Consider the following 24,151-nt stretch of genomic DNA (forward strand, 5'->3'; position numbering starts at 1 on the left):
ATGAGTGTCCCACTGAATTCATGTATTTGCGTATTTTTCTTGTGGAAACTGGTCAAAGCTCAATGCTTAGGAGTGTGCTTGGTGGGGGCAGGGAGGGAATACATGCATTGCTTTGAAGAGTTAAATGACTTGGTCACAAAGTTAATTTCCATCTACAGTCCCATAGGGAGAAAATCAAGACCAAAGGAGACGGTCTCAGTAAATTCAGACCATCCATGTAACTCCATGAAGTTACTCCATGCGTGCAGTCATGGAGTTTGGAGTCACCATTTAAAAAGAAAGGAGATGCCAGGAGAGCCGTTTGATCCTGGTGGCACGTCATGGTCCCTGAGCCATGTCTGGTATGGCCCCAAACCCTGCCTTCCGCACCCCGCAAAATAATAAAGGGAATCACAAGTTAGTTTATGTGCATTCTGTAGCACTGTCCTCCAGTTATTCATCGATTTGCTCGAGCGGGCACCAGTAACATCTTCATTGTGAGACTTGTTGTTACTGTTTTTGGCATATCGAATACTCCACGGGGAGCTTGCCAGGCTCTGCAGTGCGGGCAGGATACTCTCTGCAGTTTGCCGGGCTCTGCTAGAGGGACGGAGGAATTGAACCCAGGTTGACTGCCTGCAAGGCAAATGCCCTACCCATTGTGCTATCACTCCGCCCCTAAGAATAAATTGTGAATAAATATAATTTCCCTGAAGTATCTGTGACTTGGAGCTTTTGTATGAAAAATGTCATAGACAAGGATGGCTATAGAAACATTTTATTCTTCCCAGTATGGAGTCTTGGAAGTCCAAGAGCAAGGCACCCAGTGATCGGTCCCACCCTGGAAGAGTGGGAAGGCCTCTTCATCCCCTCCTCAGGGGTCGTCTCCCCATCACCTAACTTACCCTCTCAAAAGCCCCCATGTAAATCAGGCACTGCGGATTAGGCTTCCATGGACAGTGAAGGTGCAGGGGCACACTCAGGCTGCAGTAGTTCACTTTGCGCCCCAGGGCTCATGTCCTTTTCTCCCATTTCTCCATCCCAGTCTGATAAAATTGAACATTTATTTTTCCAACCGTCTATTGATGTCTTCTTTTTTTCTTTTTTGGGTCACACTTCACTATGCTCAGGAATTACCCCTGGTGGTCCTTGGGGCACTATAATGGGACGCTGGCGATCAAACCCGAGTTAGTTGCATGCAAGACAAATTCCTACCCACTGTGCTTTCACTCTGACCCCTAAACTTCTGATTTCTGTTGTCAGTTTTCCCACTTCCCTTACATCCTTGGAGGATGCTGAAATCAACCAGAAGTTGCACACTTGCTGGGTTGTGGTAGTTGTTAGGTGGAGCTTGCTGGGTTCACATCCTTTAGTTAGGGTGCTTGCACACACCTGGCTGTTGGTGAGGCCAAAAACATCAAATGGTGCTGGCACTGTTGGTCTTCTCATCTGAGCTGCTCCGGGAATTGATCTCATGGTCTCATGGGTATGAAAGGCAAGCACTTTTATTTAAGGCCACACCTGGAGATACTCAGAGCTTACTCTTGATTCTGCTCAGGGATCACTCCTGGCCATCATGCTCTGGGGACCATATGAGGTGCCAGGGATTGAACCCAGGTCTGCCACGTGCAAGGCAAGCACCTTACCCTACTGTATTATCACTCCAACCCCAGAAAGGCAGGCACTAGCCACTAAACCATCTCCTGGCTATTTTTTTCATGCACTTTATTTTGTGTAGCGTGTGTGCAGCCCCGGACATCTAAGGGCATCACAGACCTGTTATTGCTCAATCTCGGGTGGCGGAACGCCACTTGTCCCTCTAAGAAGTTGGGGGACGCCGAGCGCTCAGGGGTCGCGTAACTAGTTAGCATGCCAGAGTCTCGTTCATTATCGGAATTAACCAGACAAATCGCTCCACCAACTAAGAATGGCCATGCACCACCACCCACGGAATCGAGAAAGAGCTGTCAATCTGTCAATCCTGTCCGTGTCCGGGCTGGAGCAATAGCACAGCGGTAGGGCGTTTTCCTTGCATGCAGCCAACATGGCCGACGAGTTCAATTCCTCCGCCCCTCTAGGAGAGCCCGGCAAGCTACCGAGAGTATCTCGCCCACACGGCAGAGCCTGGCAAGCTACCCGTGATGTATTCGATATGCCAAACACAGTAACAACAAAGTCTCCAGTGGAGACGTTACTGGGCCCGCTCGAACAAATCGATGAACAACAGGAGGACAGTGACAGTGACTTTATTTTGTAAATGTCTTGCTGGTGTTATTTTTCTTGTTTGTTTTTTAAATTTTATTGAGTCACCATGAGATAGTTAAAAAGCTTTCATGATTGAATTTCAGTCATACAGTGATCAAACACCCATCCCTCCATCAGTTACAGTTTCCACCACCAATGTCCCCAGTATCCCTCCGCACCCCCACCCCACCCTACCCCCTGCCCCCTGCCTCTATGGCAGGCACTTTCCTTCTTTCTCTCTACTTTGGGTATTATGATTTGCAATACAGATACTGAGAGACCATCATGTTTGATCTTTTATCTACTTTCAGCACACTTCTTCCATCCCGAGTGATCCTTCCAACCATTATTGACTTAGTGATACCTTCTCTATTCCAGTTGCCTTCTCCCCCAGCACATGAGGCAGGCTTCTAAACCTGGAGCAATTCCCCTGACCCTTGTCCCTACTGTCCTTGGGTGTTAGTCTCATATTACATTATTTTATATTCCACAAATAAGTAGAGTCATCCTCTGTCTCTCCCTCTCTGACTCATTTCACTCAGCGTGTTACTCTCCATGGTGTTTGGTTGGTTTTTTGGGAGGTTTGGGCTACTCCTGACAGTGCTCAGGGCTTACTGATGGCTCTGTACACAGGAATTAATCTTGGTGCTTGGGGGATCATATGGGATACCAGGGATCAAACCCGGGCCATCCAGATGCAAGGCAAACATCCCATTAGTTCTATTGCTTTGGCCAACTTCAGCTGTTTCTTCCAGAGCTTTCACACATAGGAAATTATAGAAAATGCGGTTCAAAAAATGTGCATATGTGTTTGTGCATGCGTACACTCCAGGAATCAAACCCAGAACCTTATCATAGAAAGCTTGTGCTGTATCCCTGAGCTGTATCCTGGATCAGATTACAATATATTCCCTATTTTTATTGGTTTGTTTGTTTATTTTGGCTTCCGGGCCACACCCACTGGCTCTCAGGCCCTACTCTTGGTGTATTTTGCTGGGATACAGGTTGCTCCTTGCGTGCTCAGAATACTGGGGTTGGAACGAGGGCTTTATGCAAAGTATGTGCTCAGTGCTTTGAGCTATCTCCCTGTATTTTTATTCCCCATTTACTATTTGTTACTTTTCACTTTATGAAAGCTCTTGAGGCCAGTCATCTTTTAGGGCTAGGGAACTTGATTTGCATCTTGCTGAACTTGCTTTGAACCCCTGGCACTACATGATCCACTGAACACCACCAGGAATAGTCCCCAACAGTAAATACAACAAAATTAATAAAAGTTCTTGGGAATAGTTGGAGAGGACGTACAAGAGTTAAGGCACTTACCTTGCAGGGAACTGACCCTGGTTTAATCTCCTATATGGTTCCCTACCACCACCATAGTGATCCCTGAACACTGGGGTGTGGGGGAGTGGCTCCCAAAAAAACAAAAAGTTCCTGGGCAACCAAATAACATTCATCCTCTTTTTTTTTTTTTTTTTTTTGCTTTTTGCTTTTTGATTCACACCCAGTCAATGCTCAGGGATTACTCCTGGCTCTGTAGTCAGGAATCACTCCTGGTGGTGCTTGAGGGACCATATGGGATGCTGGAATCGAACCCAGGTCGGCCACATGCAAGGCAAATGCCCTACCCGCTATGCTATTGCTCCAGCCCCACATTCATCCTCTTAATGTAATCCTGCTAAAGCTAATGTTGGGATCCAAACTAGTTTAGTGCACATTGAAGCTTGGTTGAGAATTGTACTTAGGGGCTGGAGAGATATGGCATGGGTTAGGTATCAGCCTTGCATGTGGCCAATCCAGGTTCGATCCCCAGCACCTCATGTGGTCCCCCAAACCTCACCAGGACACCAGAAGAGGTCCCTGACTACTGCTGGGAGTGGTGCAAGAACTCCCTCAAACCCCACAAAAAAAATTTTTAAAAGAATTGGTTTTTGGACCATAGCCAGCTGAGCTAGGGATTGAACCTTGACCTTCTACATGCAAAGCATGTGCTCTAGTCAACTGAATCATTCCAAGCCCTGAAGATTGTAATTAGTCACTGAAATAGAACTTCCTTGTTCAGCTTGTTCAGTTGCAAAGTCTGAAGTCTCCACCAAATACCTCCTCTCTCCTCTTCACATGCTCATATCACCTGAACTGCTCACCCACACCCCCAGGCTTTTGGCTCATGGTTCACTCATCTTCGTGGGCTCCTGTTGCCAATAGGGAGGGTTTTTGTTGTTTGCAGAGTCAGGCATTGCACCCAGAGCCTCACACATACAAGGTGTGTGCTCTCTACTGAACGTCACCCCTGAGTTTTAGAGTTTGCATAACCCCATTTTCTGGAGCTGCTCCTTCAAAGCCTGGCTGAACACTCACTCTTTTCCAGACTTCCTTTACGCCTTCAAATACAAAATATCCTCTCCCTCAAAGCTATGTAGAAGCACTGAGTAATTTTTTTTGGGGGGGATGGGGGAGGGCTCCTAGCAGGCTGGATTGAATCCTATCAGGCTGGTCCTAATCCCCCTGTACTATCTCTCTGGCCTCATTTATATGTTTATTTATTTATTTGCCTTTTGGGTCACACCCAGCGATGCTCAGGGCTTTCTCCTGACTGTGCACTCAGGAACTACTCCTGGCAGTACTTGGGGGACCATATGGGATGCTGGGGATCGAACCCGGGTCGACCACGTGCAAGGCAAACGCCCTACCTGCTGTGCTATCGCTCTGGCCCTTCTCTGGCCCCTTATATTTATTTATTTTTTTTTTATTTTTGCTTTTTGGGTCACACCCGGCGATGCACAGGGGTTACTCCTGGATCTGCACTCAGGAATTATCCCTGACGGTGCTCAGGGGACCATATGGGATGCTGGGAATTGAACCTGGGTCGGCTGCATGCAAGGCAAACGCCCTACCTGCTGTGCTATCACTCCAGTCCCTGGCCCCTTTTAAAAAGCTCCTTTTAACCTTATATATCACTTGATCACTTGATCACTTGACTTCCCGTTAATCATCGATTTGCTCGAATGGGCGCCAGTAACGTCTCCATTCGTCCCTGTCGCATGCTAGTGTAGCCCAATGGCGTCTGTTCGCTCTAGGAACATAAAGAGCCTCAAACCGATCGTTCATGATCTTGATGAAGAAGTCTGACCATCTGGTAGGTGGGCGGCCACGCGGTCTTTTGACATCGCGTGGAATCCAGTCAGTAACAGCTCTAGTCCAGCGGTCGTCTTTAAATCTCATTACGTGACCAGCCCATCTGATTTTTGAGACTTTGGCAAATGAGACAGCGTCCCTGATTCTTTCCCCCCCCCCCTTTTTTTTTATTAGTGAAACACCACGAGGTACAGTTGTAGATTTACAATTTTTTGTGCTTGGGTTTCGATTATACAATTATCAGATACCCATCCCTCCACCAGTGCCCATCTTCCACCACCATGAATAATATCCCCCCACCCCCATCCCCCTATCCCCCCTGCCTCTGTGGCAGGGCAATCCCCTGTGTTCTCTCTCTCCTTTTGGGTGTTGTGGTCTGCAAAAGAGGCATTGAGTGGCAAATATGTTCAGTCCATAGTCTACTTTCGACATGCATCTCCCCTCCTGGGAGGATCCTCCAAACACCCTTTATTTGGTGCTCCCTTCTCTATCTGAACTGCCCTTTCCTCTAGGATACCCGGCTGGCCTCTAAGTTATGGAGTAATCCTCCTGGTGCTGATCTCAGCTATTCTTGGGTATTAATCTCATACTTTGTTACTTTATATCCCCCAGATGAATGCAATCTTTCTATGTCTATCCCTCTCTTTCTGACTCATTTCACTTAGCATGATACTTTCCATATTGTACCACTTGTATGTAAATTTCATGACTTCATCTTTTCTAACAGCTACATAGTACTCCATTGTGTAGATGTACCAAAGTTTCTTTAACCAGTCATCTGTTCTTGGGCATTCAGGTTTCTTCCAGTTTCTGGCTATTGTAAAGAGTGCTGCAATGAACAAACAAGTGCAGATGTCACTTCGACTATACATTTTTGCCTCTCTTGGATATATTCCTAGGAGTGGTATTGCTGGGTCAAATGGGAGCTCAATTTCTAATTTTTTGAGAATCGTCCATACTGTTTTCCAGAAGGGCTGAACCAGTCGACATTCCCACCAACAGTGAAGGAGTGTCCCTTTCTCGCCACATCCGCGCCAGCATCGGTTGCTTTTGCTCTTTTGAATGTGGGCCAGTCTCTGAGGTGTGAGATGGTATCTCATTGTGGTTTTGATCTGCATCTCCCTGATGATTAATGATGTAGAGCATTTTCTCATGTGCTTTTTTGCCATTCGGATTTCTTCTTTGAGAAAGTTTCTGTTCATTTCATTGCCCCATTTTTGGATGGGGTTGGATGTTTTCTTCTTGTGGAGTTTAACCAGTATTTTGTATATCCTTGGTATCAACCCCTAGTCAGATGTGTATTCGGTGAATATCCTTTCCCATTCTGTAGACTGTCTTTGTATTTTGGTCACTGTTTCTTTGGAGGTGCAGAAGCTTCTTAGTTTAAGATAGTCCCATTTATCTATCTCTGTTTTCACTTGCTTGGCCAGTGGTGTGGCATCTTTGAACATACCATTAGCCTCAATGTCATGGAGGGTTTTGCCAACTTTATCTTCAATGTACCTTATGGTTTCTGGTCTGATGTTGAGGTCTTTAATCCATTTTGATCTTACTTTTGTACATGGTGTTAGGCAGAGTTCTGAGCCCATTTTTTTGCATGTAGCCATCCAGTGATGCCAGCACAATTTATTAAAGAGGCTTTCCTTACTCCACTTCACATTACTTGCACCTTTATCAAAGATTAGATGATCATATGATTGAGGGGAGATGTCAGTGTATTCAACCCTGTTCCATTGGTCTGCAGTTCTGCCTTTGTTCCAGTACCATGCTGTTTTAATTATTACTGCTTTGTAGTACAGTTTGAAGTTCGGGAGGTTGATTCCTCCCATTTTCTTTTTCCCAAGAATTGCTTTAGCTATTCGTGTAGCGTCCCTGATTCTTGATCTTCGATGGATGTCGGAACTCCGGATTCTTTCTCTCATTTGAGTGAAACGTGATATTCCAAGCATAGCTCTTTCAATTCCTCTTTGGGAGACCCGAGTAGCATTCTCATCCTGTTTACGTAGGGCCCAGGTCTCTGAGGCATATGTTAATGCAGGAAGAACAGTGGAATCAAAGAGATGTGCCCGGAGCTGGAGGTTCTTTGTCCTCTTCGCTATTTCTTCAACACTCTTGAAGGCATTCCAAGCTGCTCTCTCCCTTCTGCGCAGCTTGGGTGCCAGGTAATTTGTCATGTTGACTTCTTGACCTAGGTACACATAGCTGTTGCATTCGGAGATGGTCATTCCGTTGAGAGCGAATGGGGCATCAGGAACGAGGCTGTTTCTCATAAAATATATATATATATATATATATATATATACATATTTGCTTTTTGGGTCACACCCGGCAATGCACAGGGGTTATTCCTGCCTCTGCACTCAGGAATTACTCCTGGCGGCGCTCAGGGGACCATATGGGATGCTGGGAATCGAACTCAGGTCTGCCGTGTGCAAGGCAAACGCCCTACCTGCTGTGCTATTGCTCCAGCCCCCTAACCTTATATATTTTTAACTTCTGAGTAACACCCTACAGTGCTCAGGAGTCGTTCCTAGTCATTCCTAGTGGTTCTTAGGACCATATGGTGTTCTGGGGATCTAAGCTGGCCAGTGCATGCAAGGCAAGCTTCTCAACCCTTCGGCCAAAACTTATTTATTTTACTGTTTTTATATATATTTATTTTTTATATATTATAAATATATAAGTATATTTTATATATCTATATATATTATCGTATGCCTGATCAGGTTTGCATCATATTCCACTGCTTTGAAACTATAGTCATTCTGAAACAGGTTCCAGATCTCAAAGAACTGCTGTTGCGTGTCTTAGAGTTGCACCTTCTTCTGGGCGGTGCTGGGGGCTCAGACTCTGGAAGGCCATCATCCATTTCTTTTAAATGCCCTGAAGACAAGTCCAAGGCCACCTCACTGTCCACTAATCTATGCCTCGCAAGCATAGGGTCTACTATATTGCTGGGCTCAGTCCATACAGATTTCACAAGAAATTGGGCGTGGGGGTCCTCTGAAGCGGTGTCCAGAGGGTGGGTTGTGCCACGCTAAATTTGACCTGCCTACCTACCATCCAGGCGGGGCGCGTCTGTGCTCCTTGGGGTCCTGTGGTGGCGGGTATGAAATAGGGTACTGCACATGCAAAGTTTGGGTCTGCCCACTGTCCTCTCCTCCCTAACCATTCCAATGAAAAGACTCTTAGCTACACCTCAAAGCAATTCCAGAGAGAAGTGATGAAATGAATGAATCCGTTCTCTCATGGATCAGTTCTGGACCACCCATCAGCTCTGGACCACACTTCTCTGAGGTCCCTTTACAACCGCCGGAGGCGGGGCGTGGCGTAAAAAAACCCCGCCCACAAGAAGGTGGAGTCACCGCGACTTACGCCCACAAGGAGGCGGGGAGATGGCTATTCCCGCCCATGTGGAGGCGGAGCTCTAGAGACTTCCGCCCCCACGGAGGTGCGGTGCAGCGGAGGTCACGCCCATCCGGGGCGGGGCCTACGGAGCGCGGGAAACTGTACGCGGCGGCAGGAGCGGGCGGTGCGGGTGATCGGCCGCGGCTCTGCAGGTTCTGCCTCCTGGGCGCGGGACCCGTCGTCTCCCCGGGGCTCTCCGGGTAAGACTGCTCGTGGCGAGAGGCCGTCGCTGCGGGCGGGGACCTGGGGTGGCTCCGGGGCGGCGCGCGTTCCGAGGCCGGTGCCCGCCGCAGGACCCGGCCCCGTGCGGCCTCCCCTCCCGGGTCGTCCTGCTTCCGGGGCCGAGCTCGGGGACGCGGGAGCCGCGGCCCTGACCACCCCCCCCCCCGCCCCTGGGCAGTGCCCCCGTCGTGTCCCCTGGACCCGTGCCGTGACCCCTCCCCGCCCGGTGCACCCGCGCCCCATCCCCTAAGCGGGTCTGGGTGTTCCCAGCGGCCTTTGGGGAACTAAACCTGTCTTCTTAATTCGTTTTTTTTTAACCACACCCGGCTTGTTCCTGGCTCTGCACACAGGAATCACTCCTGGCGGTGCTTGGTGCTCAGGACCCACGTTAACTTTCTTGTTCCTCCTTGCATCTCCCACCCCATCCCCTTCTGTTTGTTGTTATTGTGATGCCTGGGGGGGGTCAGACACACACCCACCCCAAGTGTAAAGTGCTTGCAGGAGCACATCTGGTTGACCTGCTTATCTGGGAGTTTGGGCCACACACTCAGGGCTCACTCCTTGCTTGCTGCTCAGCCATCACTCCTGGCATCCCTGTGTGGTACCAGGAATGGGACCTGAACAGTGGCATACATAGCCAAGTCTCCCGACCCATCTGTCCAGCTCCACCTTGGGTATCTTTCATGCCTGGTGGGGTTGTATGTTTGTGTGTGTGTGGGGGGGGGGGGGCGCCTTTAAACAGTCACCAGACTTACCTGCAGCAAAGTTAATTTAACTCCCTCCCCCCTTTGTAGGTTTCTTCTAACTTTGGAAAAAGAAGGGCTCCTGGGCTTTTGTTTTTTGGCCCCCACAGCCCCTCCGTGCCCAGGATGAAAGTCATCACCTGTGAGATCGCCTGGCACAATAAGGAGCCCATCTACAGCCTGGACTTCCAACATGAAACAGCCGGGACGATCCACCGCCTGGCCTCAGCCGGGGTCGACAGCACCGTGAGGGTAAAGTGGGGGCTAGGGCCAGAGGAAGGCCTGGAAGCTGCTTTCCCTTTCCCCGATTTCAAACTGGGCCAGAGACAGAGAGTGCTCTGGGCTGAGCACAGACTTTGCGTGCAGGAGGCCTGGGTCCCGTCCCCAGCACTGTGCCTGTTCTCCTGAGCATTGCTGGAATCATTGCTGATCACTGTTGTGGGGTGGAGTTTGCTCCCCTAAAGTACACACTGAGCATTTTTTTTTTTTTGGCTTTTTGGGTCATACTCAGTGATGCACAGGGGTTACTCCTGGCTCTGCACTCAGGAATCACTCCTGGCGGTGCTCAGGGGATCATATGGGATGCTGGAAATCGAACCCGGGCCAGGCGCATGCAAGGCAAACGCCCTACCCGCTGTGCTATCGCTCCAGCTCCCCACACTGAGCTTTCTACCAAAAATAAAGCAAGCTCATGTCAATAGCAATTGCAATATTGCAGAAAGAAAGAGAGAAATAGAAAGTGCAGTGTGAATCTCAGCAACTCAAACCAGAATAAATCCCCTGCCTGCCATGAAAGCAGCAGAGAGCTGGCAAGGGGTCAGTGCTCCCGAGACTGATGGAACCAGGGGCGCGTTTACCCAGACTCCTGGGCTAGGTTCCTACTGGGAAACAGTTTGCCCCAGTAAGAGGGTGGGGGGAGGTCGACCTCAGCTGGGAATCGGTCTATGTTTCGGACAGAAGTTATTTCCTTCGTTTTCATTCCAGAAGGAAAGCCAGTCTTTCTTCCGGAAACTGCCCAGCGCTGTTTTGGTAGTGCTGACCGAATGTGTTTCTGTTGTGGCACTCACAGATCTGGAAGGTCGAGAAAGGGCCCGACGGGAAGGCCATTGTGGAATTTCTCTCCAATCTCGCCCGCCACACCAAAGCCGTCAATGTGGTGCGCTTCTCTCCAAATGGGGACATTCTCGCCTCGGGGGGCGACGGTGAGTATTTGTGGCCTTTCCTTAAGATTCCTTGTGTCCCCCGAGGAAAGTGCACTTCAGGGCTGGAGAGAAAGCTCAGTGGGCTGAGCATGTGCTTCGCATGTCGGAGGCCCCGGTTGGGTCCCTGACACTGCATGAATCCCTCCTGAGAAGAGCTGGGAGGAGCCCCTACTCCTGCTGGGCTTGACCCCTCTCCCTCCAGGAAAAAACAAACAAACAAAAAGGGCTGGAGAGATAGAGATAGAGTAGCAGGTAGGGCATGCCGCTGACCTGGGTTCAATCCCTGGCACTGTGTGTGTGTGTGTGTGTGTGTGTGTGTGTGTGTGTGTGTGTGTGTATGTGTGTGATCCCTAGTACCTTTGTGTGTATTTCTGTGTGTGCAATCCCTAATGCCTCTGTGTCTGTGTGTGTGTGTGTATGTGATCCCTAGTACCTTTGTGTGTATTTGTGTGTGTGCAATCCCTAGTGCCTCTGTGTGTGTGTGTGTGTGTGTGTGTGTGTGTGTGTGTGTGTGTGTGTGTGTTTTGGGGGTTTGGGAGGAGTCAGAGGATCCTGACCACGGGCTGGGGTATCTGCTGCATCTGCATTGCTACCAACCTGCACTCACATGTCCCCTGTGCCACGTGCTGAGACTGGGTACCTCCTGCCTCTTGGCCCAGCGTTCCTGCAGTCCCCGGGAATGTGCTGCCCACCCAGCATCAAGACCAAATGACCCCACTTGCCCGTCCTGGAAGTCACTTTCCTTCTCCGCCAGTCAGAGGGAAAACTAGATTTGTGCATGCAGTGGCTTGGCCGGCCTGGGCACTCTCCCGTGGGATGTGACTTAGCGGGTGCCAACTGGGCTGCAGACCTGACTTCCTATCCCGATGCTCAGAAGTCAGGGGTGGCCCTGGGGCCTCCAGCCCCGCCTGAACTCCAAGTGGCGCCTCGACTCTCCCCGGCTGGCCGCTTTCCCCCCCGCAGATGCCGTCATCTTGCTGTGGAAGCTGAACGACAGCAAAGAGCCAGACCAGGTTGCCTTCCCGGATGACGACGACGCCCAACTCAACAAGGAGAACTGGACAGTGATAAAAACCCTGAGGTATGGGGCTGGGAGCAGGGCCTTCACGGGGTACAGCAGCAGCAGTCTTAGGGGACAACAATGGCTGGCATGCATGAGTTGCTGAGTGCTTCTGGGCACCACTGCGCTGTGGGTCCCTGGCGAGTGAGTGTCATCTGCAGTCTAGCGAGTGCTGCCCATCATGGCGACATGACGGAAAAGGGAAAGGAAAGCAAAACACGGGGCTGGAGAGAGAGGACAGCGGGGACGGTGCCTTTTTTTAAAAAAAAAAAAAAACATAACTGTGAGGGGCTGAAGAGACAGTATAATGCATAGGGGCCGCTTGCCTTGCACAAGGTTGACCAGGGTTGACTCCCCGGCAGCCCGTGTGGTCCGTGAGCCCCTCCAGGAGTGACCCCTGAGCACATAACTAGGAGTAATCCCTGGACACTGCCAGGTTTGACTCTCCCCCCCCCCCCGCCCAAAATACCCAAAAAACAGAATTACCCTTCGAGACACAATATCGGGGGGGGGGGCAGTAGGACTCTCTGTGCCCCCCTCCATTGTACAGTCTTCTTCTGGAGCACGTTTCTCTTCCTGAGGCTGGATTTCCCCCCCCTCCCCCCCACACACATACATACACATTTGCCGTTTTCTCTTTGGATTCCAGGGGCCACTTAGAGGACGTCTGTGACATATGCTGGGCCGCAGACGGCAACTTAATGGCCTCAGCCTCTGTGGACAACACGGCCATCGTCTGGGACATCAGCAAAGGTAGCGCGCAGTGGCGGTTCTCCGAGGACCGTGACCTGAAACCCTTGGGTCACACCTTTGTATGCTTTCCATAGGACAGAAGATCTCCATCTTCAACGAACATAAAAGTTACGTCCAGGGAGTGGCCTGGGACCCTCTGGGCCAGTACATCGCCACCCTGAGCTGTGACAGGTACATCTGCATTTGCTTAATGTGTCCCGCCTGGGTGTTTGGGTCCCAGCTCTGCCACTATAGCCGGCATCTCGGTTCAAGTCTCCCATTCTCGGTTTCCTGTGGAGCGTTTTGTTTCCCTGTTACTCTCAAGCATGAGGAGACTTAATACTCGGTGACATTGAAAGAGTGGATAATTTAGAGGACAGGCTTTTGATTCTGAGTATCTTGGGAGACTTTTGAGGAAAAAAGTCATAAATATGACAGACAGAAGTACCTCATGGGGGCACTGGACTTCCATTTTTGTATTAGGTAGTTTAATGCTACAGTGATTTTTATCAACCTGTACCATTCAATACAGTGATTTCTATCAACTCCTTTTAAGTGGGTATAAAGAGAAGATTGTCTTCTTTTCAGGATCGAATCATTGCTGTGTGTATAGTGGAATTGCATTCAGTTGTGTTGCTGAATTTTGTTTTTTGGTTTTTTTTTTGGGGGGGTCACACCTGGCGATGCACAGGGGTTACTCCTGGCTCTGCACTCAGGAATTATCCTTGGTGGTGCTCAGGGGACCATATGGGATGCTGGGAATCGAACCTCGGTTGGCTTTGTGCAAGGCAAACGCCCTACCCGCTGTGCTATTGCTCCAGCTTGGGACAGAGAATTTTTTAAAGCCGCTGGTGCCAGGCATATTTCTCATCCACCCGAAGAGTCCTCTTGGAGACTCGGCTGCCTTTAATTATAGATCTCATCTCAGCTGGGCCTGCAGCATGGAAGAGTCCAGTTTCCTTTCCACGGTTCTTCTGCTCCCTTCTGGAGCTGTTTGATTTCTGATCCACGTTTCCCATCCAGGCAGCTGGGATGAGGTGGCAAAATAGGTGGCCTATTACAGAGTTCCCAAACCCTGCACACATGTGTGCACATGGACATGTGTGGAGTGCATATGCATGTGTTGTGCTTGGTGCATGTGTATGCATGCATTTGTGTATATGTGTGGTGTGCACATGTGTGCTTGTGTGTGGGTGCATGTGTGTGCACACGTGTGTGTGTGTGTACATGGATGTGTGTAGAGTGTGTACGTACATGCTTGTGCATTTGCGCAGGCATGTGTGTATTGTGTATGTGTGTGCGTGCATGTGTATGTGCGTGCAGATGCATATAAAGGTGTTTCCCTTATTCTTGCAAATTCTGCGGGTGAGATGACCAGTGCCAGCCCACAGGCCTGCACCATCCCAGACTCCCGCCTAAATGTCAGGCCAGGCCCAGGGTACCTGTTGGGTGAGAAGCAGGAAGGTCCTGTAGAGAATGAACTCGGGAGGCAAGTTCACCTCACACTAGGCTGTGCTTAGCAGTGAGATACTCTTAGACGGTCATCTGTTGGGGGAATAGATGGTTTGTTTATTTTGATTTTCAGGCCACAATAGCTGGTGCTCAAGGGTTACTCCTGGCTCTGCCCTTAGGAATCACTCCTGGTGGGGCTCAGGGGACTAGGTGGGTGCTGGGGATCAAACCTGGGTGCCAGGCAAGTGCCCTACCCCTGCTGTATTGTGGCGCCAGCCCCGGGAATAGATTGGTATCTGAGGGAAGACATAAGCCAGTCCTTCTTTCTTTCTGTAGGATCCTGAGGGTGTACAGCACCCAGAAGAAGCGTGTGGCTTTCAACGTTTCCAAGATGCTGTCTGGAATAGGGGCTGAAGGAGAGGTACCAAATATTGGTTGCGCCGTTCTGGTCCGGGCCTGGGGAAGACTCGGGAGGTGGGACACCCCCAGGTCTTGCAGCCCAACCCCTGGTCCCAAGGACCCTGCCCCTGGCCCAGATAAGGGTAGTCAGGGCTCAGTGTGCGTGTTGGGGGCCGGGTGTACAGGGCTGTGTAGAGTGAGGATAGGTGCAGGGCTGGGGCGAGCTGGTGGTGGGAAGGAGTGCTTTGTGGCCCTGGCTGCGTTACGGGACCATGAGAAGCACATCAATATGGGTCCTGAGCTCACCCCAGAGATTCTGCTTTCCTTGGCTGGGGACGGGGGAAGAGGGAGCCCCCTCAGGATCCTAGGGTGTAGTGTGCTGGCCGTGGTGACCAGAGTGAGAGGAGAGTGATCTCTGGTAGCCAGTGGCTGGGACGCAGGCCACGGAGTGGGATTTTGCTCCTGGGAGCAATAGGCATGTGACTCTAGGACCCTAGTGCTTGTGGGGGTGTGGGGGGGTCAGGCTGGCCAGCGCAGGGCCTTGAGCTGGGAGGGAGCATGCTAGGGTCAGGGGTCAGGGGACACACACAGCCATGGGTGGGCAGGCACGCCCGGGCCCAGTCGGCAGAGCTGGTCTGGACATGGAGCTGATGCGGGGCTCTGAGGTCTTGGGGATGAAAAAGGTCTTGGGAATGACATGCTAAGCATTTGCCAAGTGTCAGTTCGCCTGCCAAAGCTGTCCCACACACTCGCTCAAGAAGAGTCGCGAGGGTGCGTCTCCCCTTCCTTCATTTGGTTGTGCCTGGTGGTGGACCTGCCCAGCGGGAAACCTGGACCCGCTTCTGGAGACACTCGGCCAACTGGCTCAGGATTCAGTGCTCGGGCTGGGTGATACAGATGCCCTCTGGGCTCAGTGGTGCGGGGGATCACTGCGGCCACACCCAGCAGTGCTCAGGGGACCAGGCCATGCCCAGCACCAAAACTGGGGCCTGGCGCAGGCAGGGGACGCACCTGAGCCATGTCCCCTGCCCTCTTTCCCTGTAAAGGGCATCCACGGGGCTGGTGGGATAATCTAGGCCGGGCTGATGCGAGCATGCTGGAGGCCCCAGCACCTCCGGAACAACCTCGAGCCCCCCAGTAGTAATAAAATAAGCAAAGGTGCCCTCCGGTAAAGAGTTCTGAAGTTTGCTCAGGAGACAGGCAGGACCCCTGGGCTGCGGCTGCTGCTTCCCGGTCAGTGGTACCCAGGCCACTGCGGACGTGCGGGCATGGGTGGCCCCCAGTGTATGCTGAAGGAACTGTAGAAAACCAGTTCACCAGCACAGACTTTCCAGACGGGGCCCCTGGCGCCCTGAGCATGCTGTGTTTACAAGGTGGCAGGGTTCAGCTGCCGCTGGGTCAGTGTCAGTGAGGAGCCAAACGGGGCCTGGAGAGGCGCCAGGCTGCGGGTTCCTGTGGCATGTGTGTGCACGTGCAAGTGTGTGTTGGTGCATGTGTGTGCATGTGTACATGTATGCTCGTGTGTGTGTGCATGTATGTGCACACATGTGTGCACACGGATATGTGTGGAGTGCATATGCATGTGTTGTGCTTGGTGCATGTGTATGCATGCATTTGTGTATATGTGTGGTGTGCACATGTGTGCTTGTGTGTGGGTGCGTGTGTGTGCACACATGTGTGCATGTATACATGGATGTGTGTAGAGTGTGCATGTACATGCGTGTGCATTTGTGCAGGCATGTGTGTATTGTGTATGTGTGCGCATGCATGTGTATGTGCGTGCAGATGCATGTGTGTGCATGTGAATGTACATGTGTGTGGGTACATGTGGACGTGCATGTGTGTATGATTATGCATGTGTGTACACGTGTGCCTATGCGTGTGGGTGCATGTGTGATTATGCATGTGTGTGCTCATGTAGGTGGGTGCATGTGTGATTGTGTGTATGCATGCATGTATGTGTGCATGTGTACGTGTGTGCTCATGCATGTGAGTGCCTGTGTCTGCATGCTCAGACCGTGCTGACCTCTGCCTCTTCCACAGGCCCGCACTTACCGCATGTTCCACGACGACAGCATGAAGTCTTTCTTCCGCCGCCTCAGCTTCACGCCTGATGGGACGTTGCTCCTTGCACCAGGTGCGTCTGCCAGGCTCGGGGTGTGGGGGCCGCTGGGGGGCTCCAGGTGTTGAGAGGCTGCGACTCTGCTCCCTCCATGTCCCCCCTGGGGCCTCAGAGGCCTATGCAGGCCAGCCCGAGAGGCCGCTGGGTCACGAGGTGCGGCCTGGCTTGTGGATATATTTTTCCCTCTTTTTGTTTCTATTTTTCTTTTTATAATTTTTTGTGTTTTGTGTCCAACCCGGCATTGTTCAGGACTTGCTCGTGGCTCTTCACTCAGGGATCAGTCCTGGCGGTGCTCAGGGACTCATGTGGTACAGGGATCGAACCCTGGTTGGCCACAAACAAGGCAAGTTGCCCTACCTGGTGTACTATCGCTCCAGCCACTTCCCTCTTTTTAAAAAAATTTTTTTATTTGGGGGTTTGGGCCACACTCAGTGGTGCTCAGGCCTTATTCCCAGCTCTGCCCAGGGATCACTCCTGGCAGTGCTCCAGGGATGCTGTAGGGTACTGGGGATCGAATCCAGGTTGATTGCATGCAAGGTAGGCACCTTCCCCTTTATATACTCTCTCTGGCCCAGAGTTTAAAAAAAAAAGTAAAGGCCCTCCCGCTGATCATCGATTTGCTCGAGCGGGCCCAGTAACGTCTCCATTGGAGACTTTGTTGTTACTGTGTCTGGCATATCGAATACGTCACGGGGGGCTTGCCAGGCTCTGCCGTGCGGGCGAGATACTCTCGGTAGCTTGGCGGGCTCTCCGAGAGGGGCGGAAGAATCGAACTTGGGTCGGCCATGTTGGCTGCATGCAAGGCAAACGCCCTACCACTATGCTATTGCTCCAGCCCACGGCGGTAGGGCGTTTGCCTTGCACGCAGCCAACATGGCCCAGAGTTTGGAGTTTAAAAAAGTTGTCCCCAGGATTGTGCGGGAGCCGCTGTGGACTAGAGGGCGCTCTTTTCCCCACCGGGCGCCCAGGACTGTGGAGGCGCTGCCCTGCTGCTGGCTCCTGCCACTCGGTGAATTCTCTTCCTAACGCAGCCCTGCTCTGTCCGCTGAGTGAGGTCGCTGCCTTGCACATGCTCACTGCCCGTTCCGTGTCCAGATGGTGCCGGAGCATGTGTGTGTATGGATCAGGCTTTACAAAGTTGATGTCCACGTTGCCACACTGGTGGCTCACACCGGATGTGACTTGGTAAACATGAATTCCCGCCCTGTCGTCAACATGTTAAAAATAGTCGGGGGGTGGGGGGGCGGCAGGGCAGAGCCATAGTACAGGGGAGAAGGGTGCTTCTCTTGGTTCGATTCCCAACATCCCATCCAGAGCACTGCCAGGAGTGAACTCTGAACAGAGTCAGGAATAAGTCCTGAGCACTGCCAGGTGTGACCCCAAAACAAATAAAAACAACCAGGTGGGCATTTGGGGACATCACTGGCTTCCAGGTTCTCGGGACCTAGAACGAGGAGTTGCAGAAATGTATTCAAGTTTGCTAAACTCCAAACGTTTCATTAAAATCAAGTAGCAGGCACACTGGCCGAGGGACTGGTGGTGCATTGCATGCCTAAAGCCGTGATTCCAGGCCTGTGGTAAAGACCTGTTCCTGCGGAAACTAATTGATTGGCTGGAGAGATAGTACAGAGGGTATGGTGCTTTCCTTCCACACAGCCGACCCAGGTTCTATTCCCGGCACCACCTCAGGTCCCTCAAACCCCACCAGGAGTAAGCTCTGAGCACTATTTACCCCCACCCCCGAGAAACCAAATTAGTTGGAAAAAAATCAACTCCAGATGGGTGTCTGCCCTCACCATTCTCTGTGGTAGTAACGACTGCCAGAAAATGGAACTTGGAACCAGACGCGGGCAGAGCCAAGTGTGCCCATATCCTGCTGGCCACACCCTGGGGTGAGCGTAGCAACGCCCCCCTGGAGTGGGGGGGGGGGGCAGCTGGAGACCACTGAGGGCCTGTGGGCATGGCCCAGTGTCAGCATGCATAGATTCTGGCTAACGAGTCCAGAATCCGGAGTGGTCATGGTGCTTTCCGGCAGAGACTGGCCGGAGCCTCGGGCAGAGAGCTCCTGTTTTGGCCTCCCCCTGAGCTCAGCCAGGAAGAGGCGGTGGGATCTGGAGGGGGTATGCAGCTGAACCCCTCACGGGCAGGGTCAAGTCCCACTCCAGCCGGGGAGGGAGCATTGCTTTGCTCCATCGCGACTGTGTGCTCAGAGGTGGTCGGTAGGGAAGCAGTGACCGGGTTAATGAAGCCGTGCGTGTCCTTACAGCTGGCTGTGTGGAGTCCGGGGAGAACGTCACCAACACGACGTATGTGTTCTCTAGGAAGAACCTCCGAAGGTAGGCCCCCCCTCTCCCACCCCGGGAGTGGGCTCGCCTGGTGATTTGTTGCTTTTGGGCAGAAACTGCCCTTCCCTGCAGCCAATTCATCTCCTAGGCCTATCGCCCATCTCCCGTGTCCTGGGAAAGCCACGCTGGCCGTCCGCTGCTGTCCCGTCTACTTTGAGCGGAGACCTGGGCCTGAAGCAGGTGATGATGCTGGTCAGACACTGGGTGGGGTGGGGGGGGGGGGCTGTGCGTGGCCTGCTCATTACAGCCACTCTTCTTTCTGGTGGTTTGTTTGGAGGCCACACCTGGTGGTGCCCAGGGCACTGGGTCTTGGGGATCAAACCTGGGCTTCTCACATGCATGGCCTGTGCTCACCCCTTTGAGTTACCTCCCCAGTCCTTAAAGCAACTTGAAATCCATGCACCAGTGGATGGTATTATTAGTGCTATATGCTGTAAAATCTAGGTATAAATCGAATTGGGCCACACCTCACCATGCAGGGGTCCCTGAGCACTGCTGGCAGTGATCTGGAGCCAGGAGTAGCCCCCAAAGATTGCCAGATGTAGTCTAAAAGTACTCCCCCTCCCCACAATAGTAGTAAATGAATGGAATTCCCGTGGGAGCGGTCAGCAGGGTCACTTTTGATAACCCATGTTGGGTGAACTCCGCAAAGGGCCTGGGGGGGTGGGGGTGGGGCGGTAGGGTGTCTGCTTATTCCCTTAGGCCTGTTTTCACTTTCTTACCTGTGTCTCCGCAGAGAGGCTGTCAGGGGAGCGGGGACCTGAGCTGGTGGCCTTGCCCTATCGCCTGGTGTTTGCAGTGGCTACCGAAGACTCCGTGCTCCTCTACGACACCCAGCAGCCCTTCCCTTTCGGCTATGTGTCCAACATTCACTACCATACGCTGAGTGATGTGTCCTGGTGAGTGATGGTCCTGGGGGGTGGGGCTGCTGGGAGGGAGGGGCGGGGCCATCGAAAGGGCAAGGCCATGGAGGGGCGGGGCTGCACTGGGTCCCACGTTGGCGGCTAATGGGGCAGAGTGAACCCCGTTTGCTCACTGACCAAAGGACAACCCAATGTCTCCGTAGGGTCGGTGGTTTATTCTCATGAGCTGAGGGTCACCCTCGACCTCCCTGGCTATTTGGGGCCCTCCCGGATCTTCCAGGAGGAAATCTTCTGGCATCACCATCCCCGGACCCGCTGCCCGGGGTGGGGCCAGCACTCAGAGCTGTGCACAGGTCCTGGGGTATCCCTCTGCCACCCAGCAGCCAGCTTGCCCTCTCTGCTCTGGGCCCTAGAACATTCGCCTCACCCCCTCACACAGTGACAACCCTGGGGGCTGTGGGTCTTAGGCCAGCATTTGTGACCCTTGTGGGACCTTAGGATATTCCAAGGGTGCAAAAATGGAGGACCATGAAATGAGACTAGGGGAACCAACTCTCAGGAGGGGGTGCACAGGAAGGAAGCAAGATCGGAATTGGGCTCGTTGGGAAGAGGTTGAGAAATACTTGTAGGTAATGAGACGGGTGGGGCGGTGGCGGAGCAGGGCTGAGTAGTCCCTTTGTCTCATCTTTCCCTGGACTTTTGCCTCCAGATAAGCCTGGAATTTTGCTTGAACCCCCATTTTATTTGTGTTTGGGGGCCCACGACCTGCTGGCGCTCAGAGTTTACTCCTGGCTCTTCTTCACTCAGGGCTCACTTGGGTGGTACTCAGACCATGTGGGGTGTCGGGGATCTGACCCAGGTTGGCCGAATGCAGCGCAAGTTTTCTACCCGCTGTGCCATCTCTCTAGCCCTCAGCCTCCCTCTTAAAATTAACTGATTAACTAATCAGTTAATTTTTGGGGTTTGGAGCCGTATCCAGCAGTGCTCATGATTTACTTTTGGCTCTGCGCTTAGGGATCATTTCTGGCGAGTTCGGGGATCCATGTGGGGTACAGGTCAGCACGTGCAAAGCCAGTGTCTTACGCATCCTTATCTCTGGCCCCAGCACCCTCGTTTTCTAACGAGGAGTGAGTGTGGTCTCCCAGACCTGGGTGCAAGTGTGACGTCCCTTGGTTTGGGAACTAGGTCTGGCGACGGGGCCTTCCTGGCCATCTCCTCCACGGACGGCTACTGTTCCTTCGTCACCTTCGAGAAGGACGAGCTGGGGATCCCTCTGAAAGAGAAGCCAGTCCTGAGCGTGGGGACTCCCGAGACAGCCAAGAAAGCCAAGAGCCAGACGCCCCAGGCGTCTTCCCCGGGACCCAGGCCGGGAGAGGGGACCCCCGGCGGCAGAAGCCAAGACCCCGGCAGCCTCTGCACGACCACCCCGCAGACGAAACCATCTTTAGCCCCGGCAGTGACCAAGGATATTCCCGCCACTGGCCCGGGTGCCAAGAGCTCCCTGTCCGGGCCCTCGGAGGAGAAGGTCTTGCGGCCCAGTGGTCAGCAGGCGAAAGGCCAGCCTCCACGGAGGGTCACTCTGAACACACTGCAGGCCTGGAGCAAGCCCACGCCCCGGTAAGCGTGGGCACCCCTAACCCTCCTGGGTGAGATCTTGCCTTGCTCTCTCGTCTGGGGGGTTCCTGTTTCTGGGTGTGCACACAGCCTCTCTCCCCGCCACTCTCTGCACCCCGTGTGCCTGCGTCCCTACACCAAGCAGAAATGGGGTCCTGGCGGCAGGCGCTGCCCTTTGAGGCCCCTGTGCCTTGCTCCCCCTCGGGGGTCGCTCCCAGGGGCCCAGGACACCTCCTCAGAGACACACCCATCACACTGAGAAGCAGGGCGGTCTGTCCAGACAGTAGCACACACAGACCCTGACCGTGGTGGGAAGGTCCCTGTCTGGACCTGACCGTGGTGGGAAGTGTCCTTTCAGAACCCGGGTTTCAGAATGGGGAGATGGACAGTGCTGGGGGGCACCCTGGCGGGGCCGCCTACCCTCCTCACTGTTCCTGCTTATATAAGCGAGGGACCGCTTGGGTACTTTGGCTCCTGGCTTGTGCCCTGTGAGCAGCTGGGAACCGTGGCCCTTGCTCCAGGCACCCTGGAAGCTGGGCGGCACGCAGGAGCAGCTCAGAGATAACCGAGCCCCCCACGCCCTGCCCCCTTAACTGTTTCCTCTTCCTTATCCAGGAGAATCAACTTAGTGCCCTTGAAGACGGACACACCACAGGAGGCTACGCCACAGGAACCTACGCCACAGGAGCCTGCACCGGCAGGTGCCCCAGATACCCCCTGCACAGAGACAGCACAGCCAGGTAACACACACACACACATACACACAGAGACACATACACAGAGACACACACAGATACCTATAGACACACACAGATACACACAGAGACATACACAGATGCACAGAGATACACACACATATACACATACAGAGACACACACAGATACACAGACACACACAGTGACAGATACATAGACAAAGTGACACACAGAGGTACAAAGACTCAGCAACACACACAGAGAAACACAGACACACACACCATAGACACACTCGCAGAGACAGAAATACCCACACACACAGACATACAGACACGCACACACAGAGATATACATACACGCAAACACACACACACACACACACACACACGTGTCATGTGATGGGCCGGGGCTGGTCTTCCTGAGAGTTCGTGGTGAGGAGTCTCGCTGGGTCTCAGGGCCACCCCCAGCTGCCCCTGGACAGGGTATAGACCAGGACATTCATCCTGGGGAGGGGGTGGCGCACTGGTCAGCCCTTGGGGTGAGCTGTCCTGAGTGTGGGGAATGTTTAGCAGCACTTCTGGGGTCACCCCCAAACACACACACATGCACACGCACACACACACACGCACACACTCACATACACTTACACACACACACACACTCACACAGGGGATATCTGGGGCACCCGCCAGTGCAGGCACACATACACTCACACACACACACACACACTCATACACACACTCACACACACACATGCACACGCACACACACACAGACATACATAGACACACACAGATACACACAGAGACAGACACACAGAGATACACACACATATACACATACAGAGACACACACAGATAGACACACACAGTGACAGATACATAGACATAATGACACACAGAGGTATAAAGACACAGCAACACACAGAGAAACAGACACACACACCACAGACACACTCGCAGAGACAGAAATACCCACACACAGAGACATACAGACACGCACACACAGAGATACACACACACACATACACACACACATGTGTCATGTGATGGGCCGGGGCTGATCTTCTTGAGAGTTCGTGGTGAGGAGTCTCGCTGGGGCTCAGGGCCACCCCCAGCTGCCCCTGGACAGGGTATAGACCAGGACACTCATCCTGGGGAGGGGGTGGTGCACTGGTCAGCCCTTGGGGTGAGCTGTCCTGAGTGTGGGGAATGTTTAGCAGCACTTCTGGGGTCACCCCCAGACACACACACATGCACACGCACACACACACATGCACACACTCACATACACTTACACACACACACACACTCACACAGGGGGTATCTGGGGCACCCGCCGGTACAGGCAGACATATACTCACACACACGCACACACACACACTCTCACACGCACACTCATACACACACACACACACACACACACACACACACACACACACACACACACACACCACTGGCCCAGAGCACCGCACAGGCCTTCCCCTGGCAGCTTTCCTGGGTCAGCCCCAGCCCCGCCGCCTCCCTCACGGGCGCCCGGTGCCCCTGCAGAGCCGCCGCAGGACAGCTGTCCCGAGCAGAAGCGGCCCCGCCTGGAGGAGGAGCACAGCGAAGCGACCAGCCCCGTCCCGGACCCCTGAGGAGCCCAGGACCAGTGGCCCGCACGGAGCCGGGGCTCGGACCCACATTGGAATCCACAGAACCTTCCGGTGCCGATGCAGCCGTGGACCCCGAGACTCCCGCATGGCCACCTCTGGGGCCTGTGCAGTTTGTGAACTCGGAGCAGAGCAGAGAAGGGGCTGGCCGTGGGCACGTCCCCCTGCCCGGCACCCTGCAGCAGACCGACCTGTGTTCCTTTCCTGCGGGGAGAGAATTGAGATGTTCCTTTAGCTGAGACTTGATGTCCAAACAGGTTTATTGGTTTTTACATAAGGTT

General features: G+C 52.9%; 1 protein-coding gene across 1 annotated transcript; it reads left to right on the forward strand.

The window, feature by feature from the left end:
* Positions 1-8,858: 8,858 nt before the first annotated feature.
* CHAF1B (chromatin assembly factor 1 subunit B) lies at positions 8,859-23,855 on the forward strand. The gene is made up of 14 exons (XM_056119635.1): positions 8,859-8,966; positions 9,783-9,983; positions 10,801-10,933; positions 11,897-12,014; positions 12,643-12,746; positions 12,821-12,917; positions 14,514-14,598; positions 16,620-16,713; positions 18,965-19,034; positions 19,132-19,223; positions 19,780-19,942; positions 21,092-21,523; positions 22,136-22,221; positions 23,767-23,855. The coding sequence occupies exons 2-14, from the start codon at positions 9,858-9,860 to the stop codon at positions 23,853-23,855; spliced, it is 1,689 nt and encodes a 562-aa protein (XP_055975610.1). The 5' UTR covers positions 8,859-8,966; positions 9,783-9,857.
* Positions 23,856-24,151: the final 296 nt, after the last annotated feature.

This window comes from Sorex fumeus, unplaced genomic scaffold (genome assembly GCF_029834395.1).
Source record: "Sorex fumeus unplaced genomic scaffold, SorFum_2.1 ptg000041l, whole genome shotgun sequence".
Lineage (NCBI taxonomy): Eukaryota > Metazoa > Chordata > Mammalia > Eulipotyphla > Soricidae > Sorex > Sorex fumeus.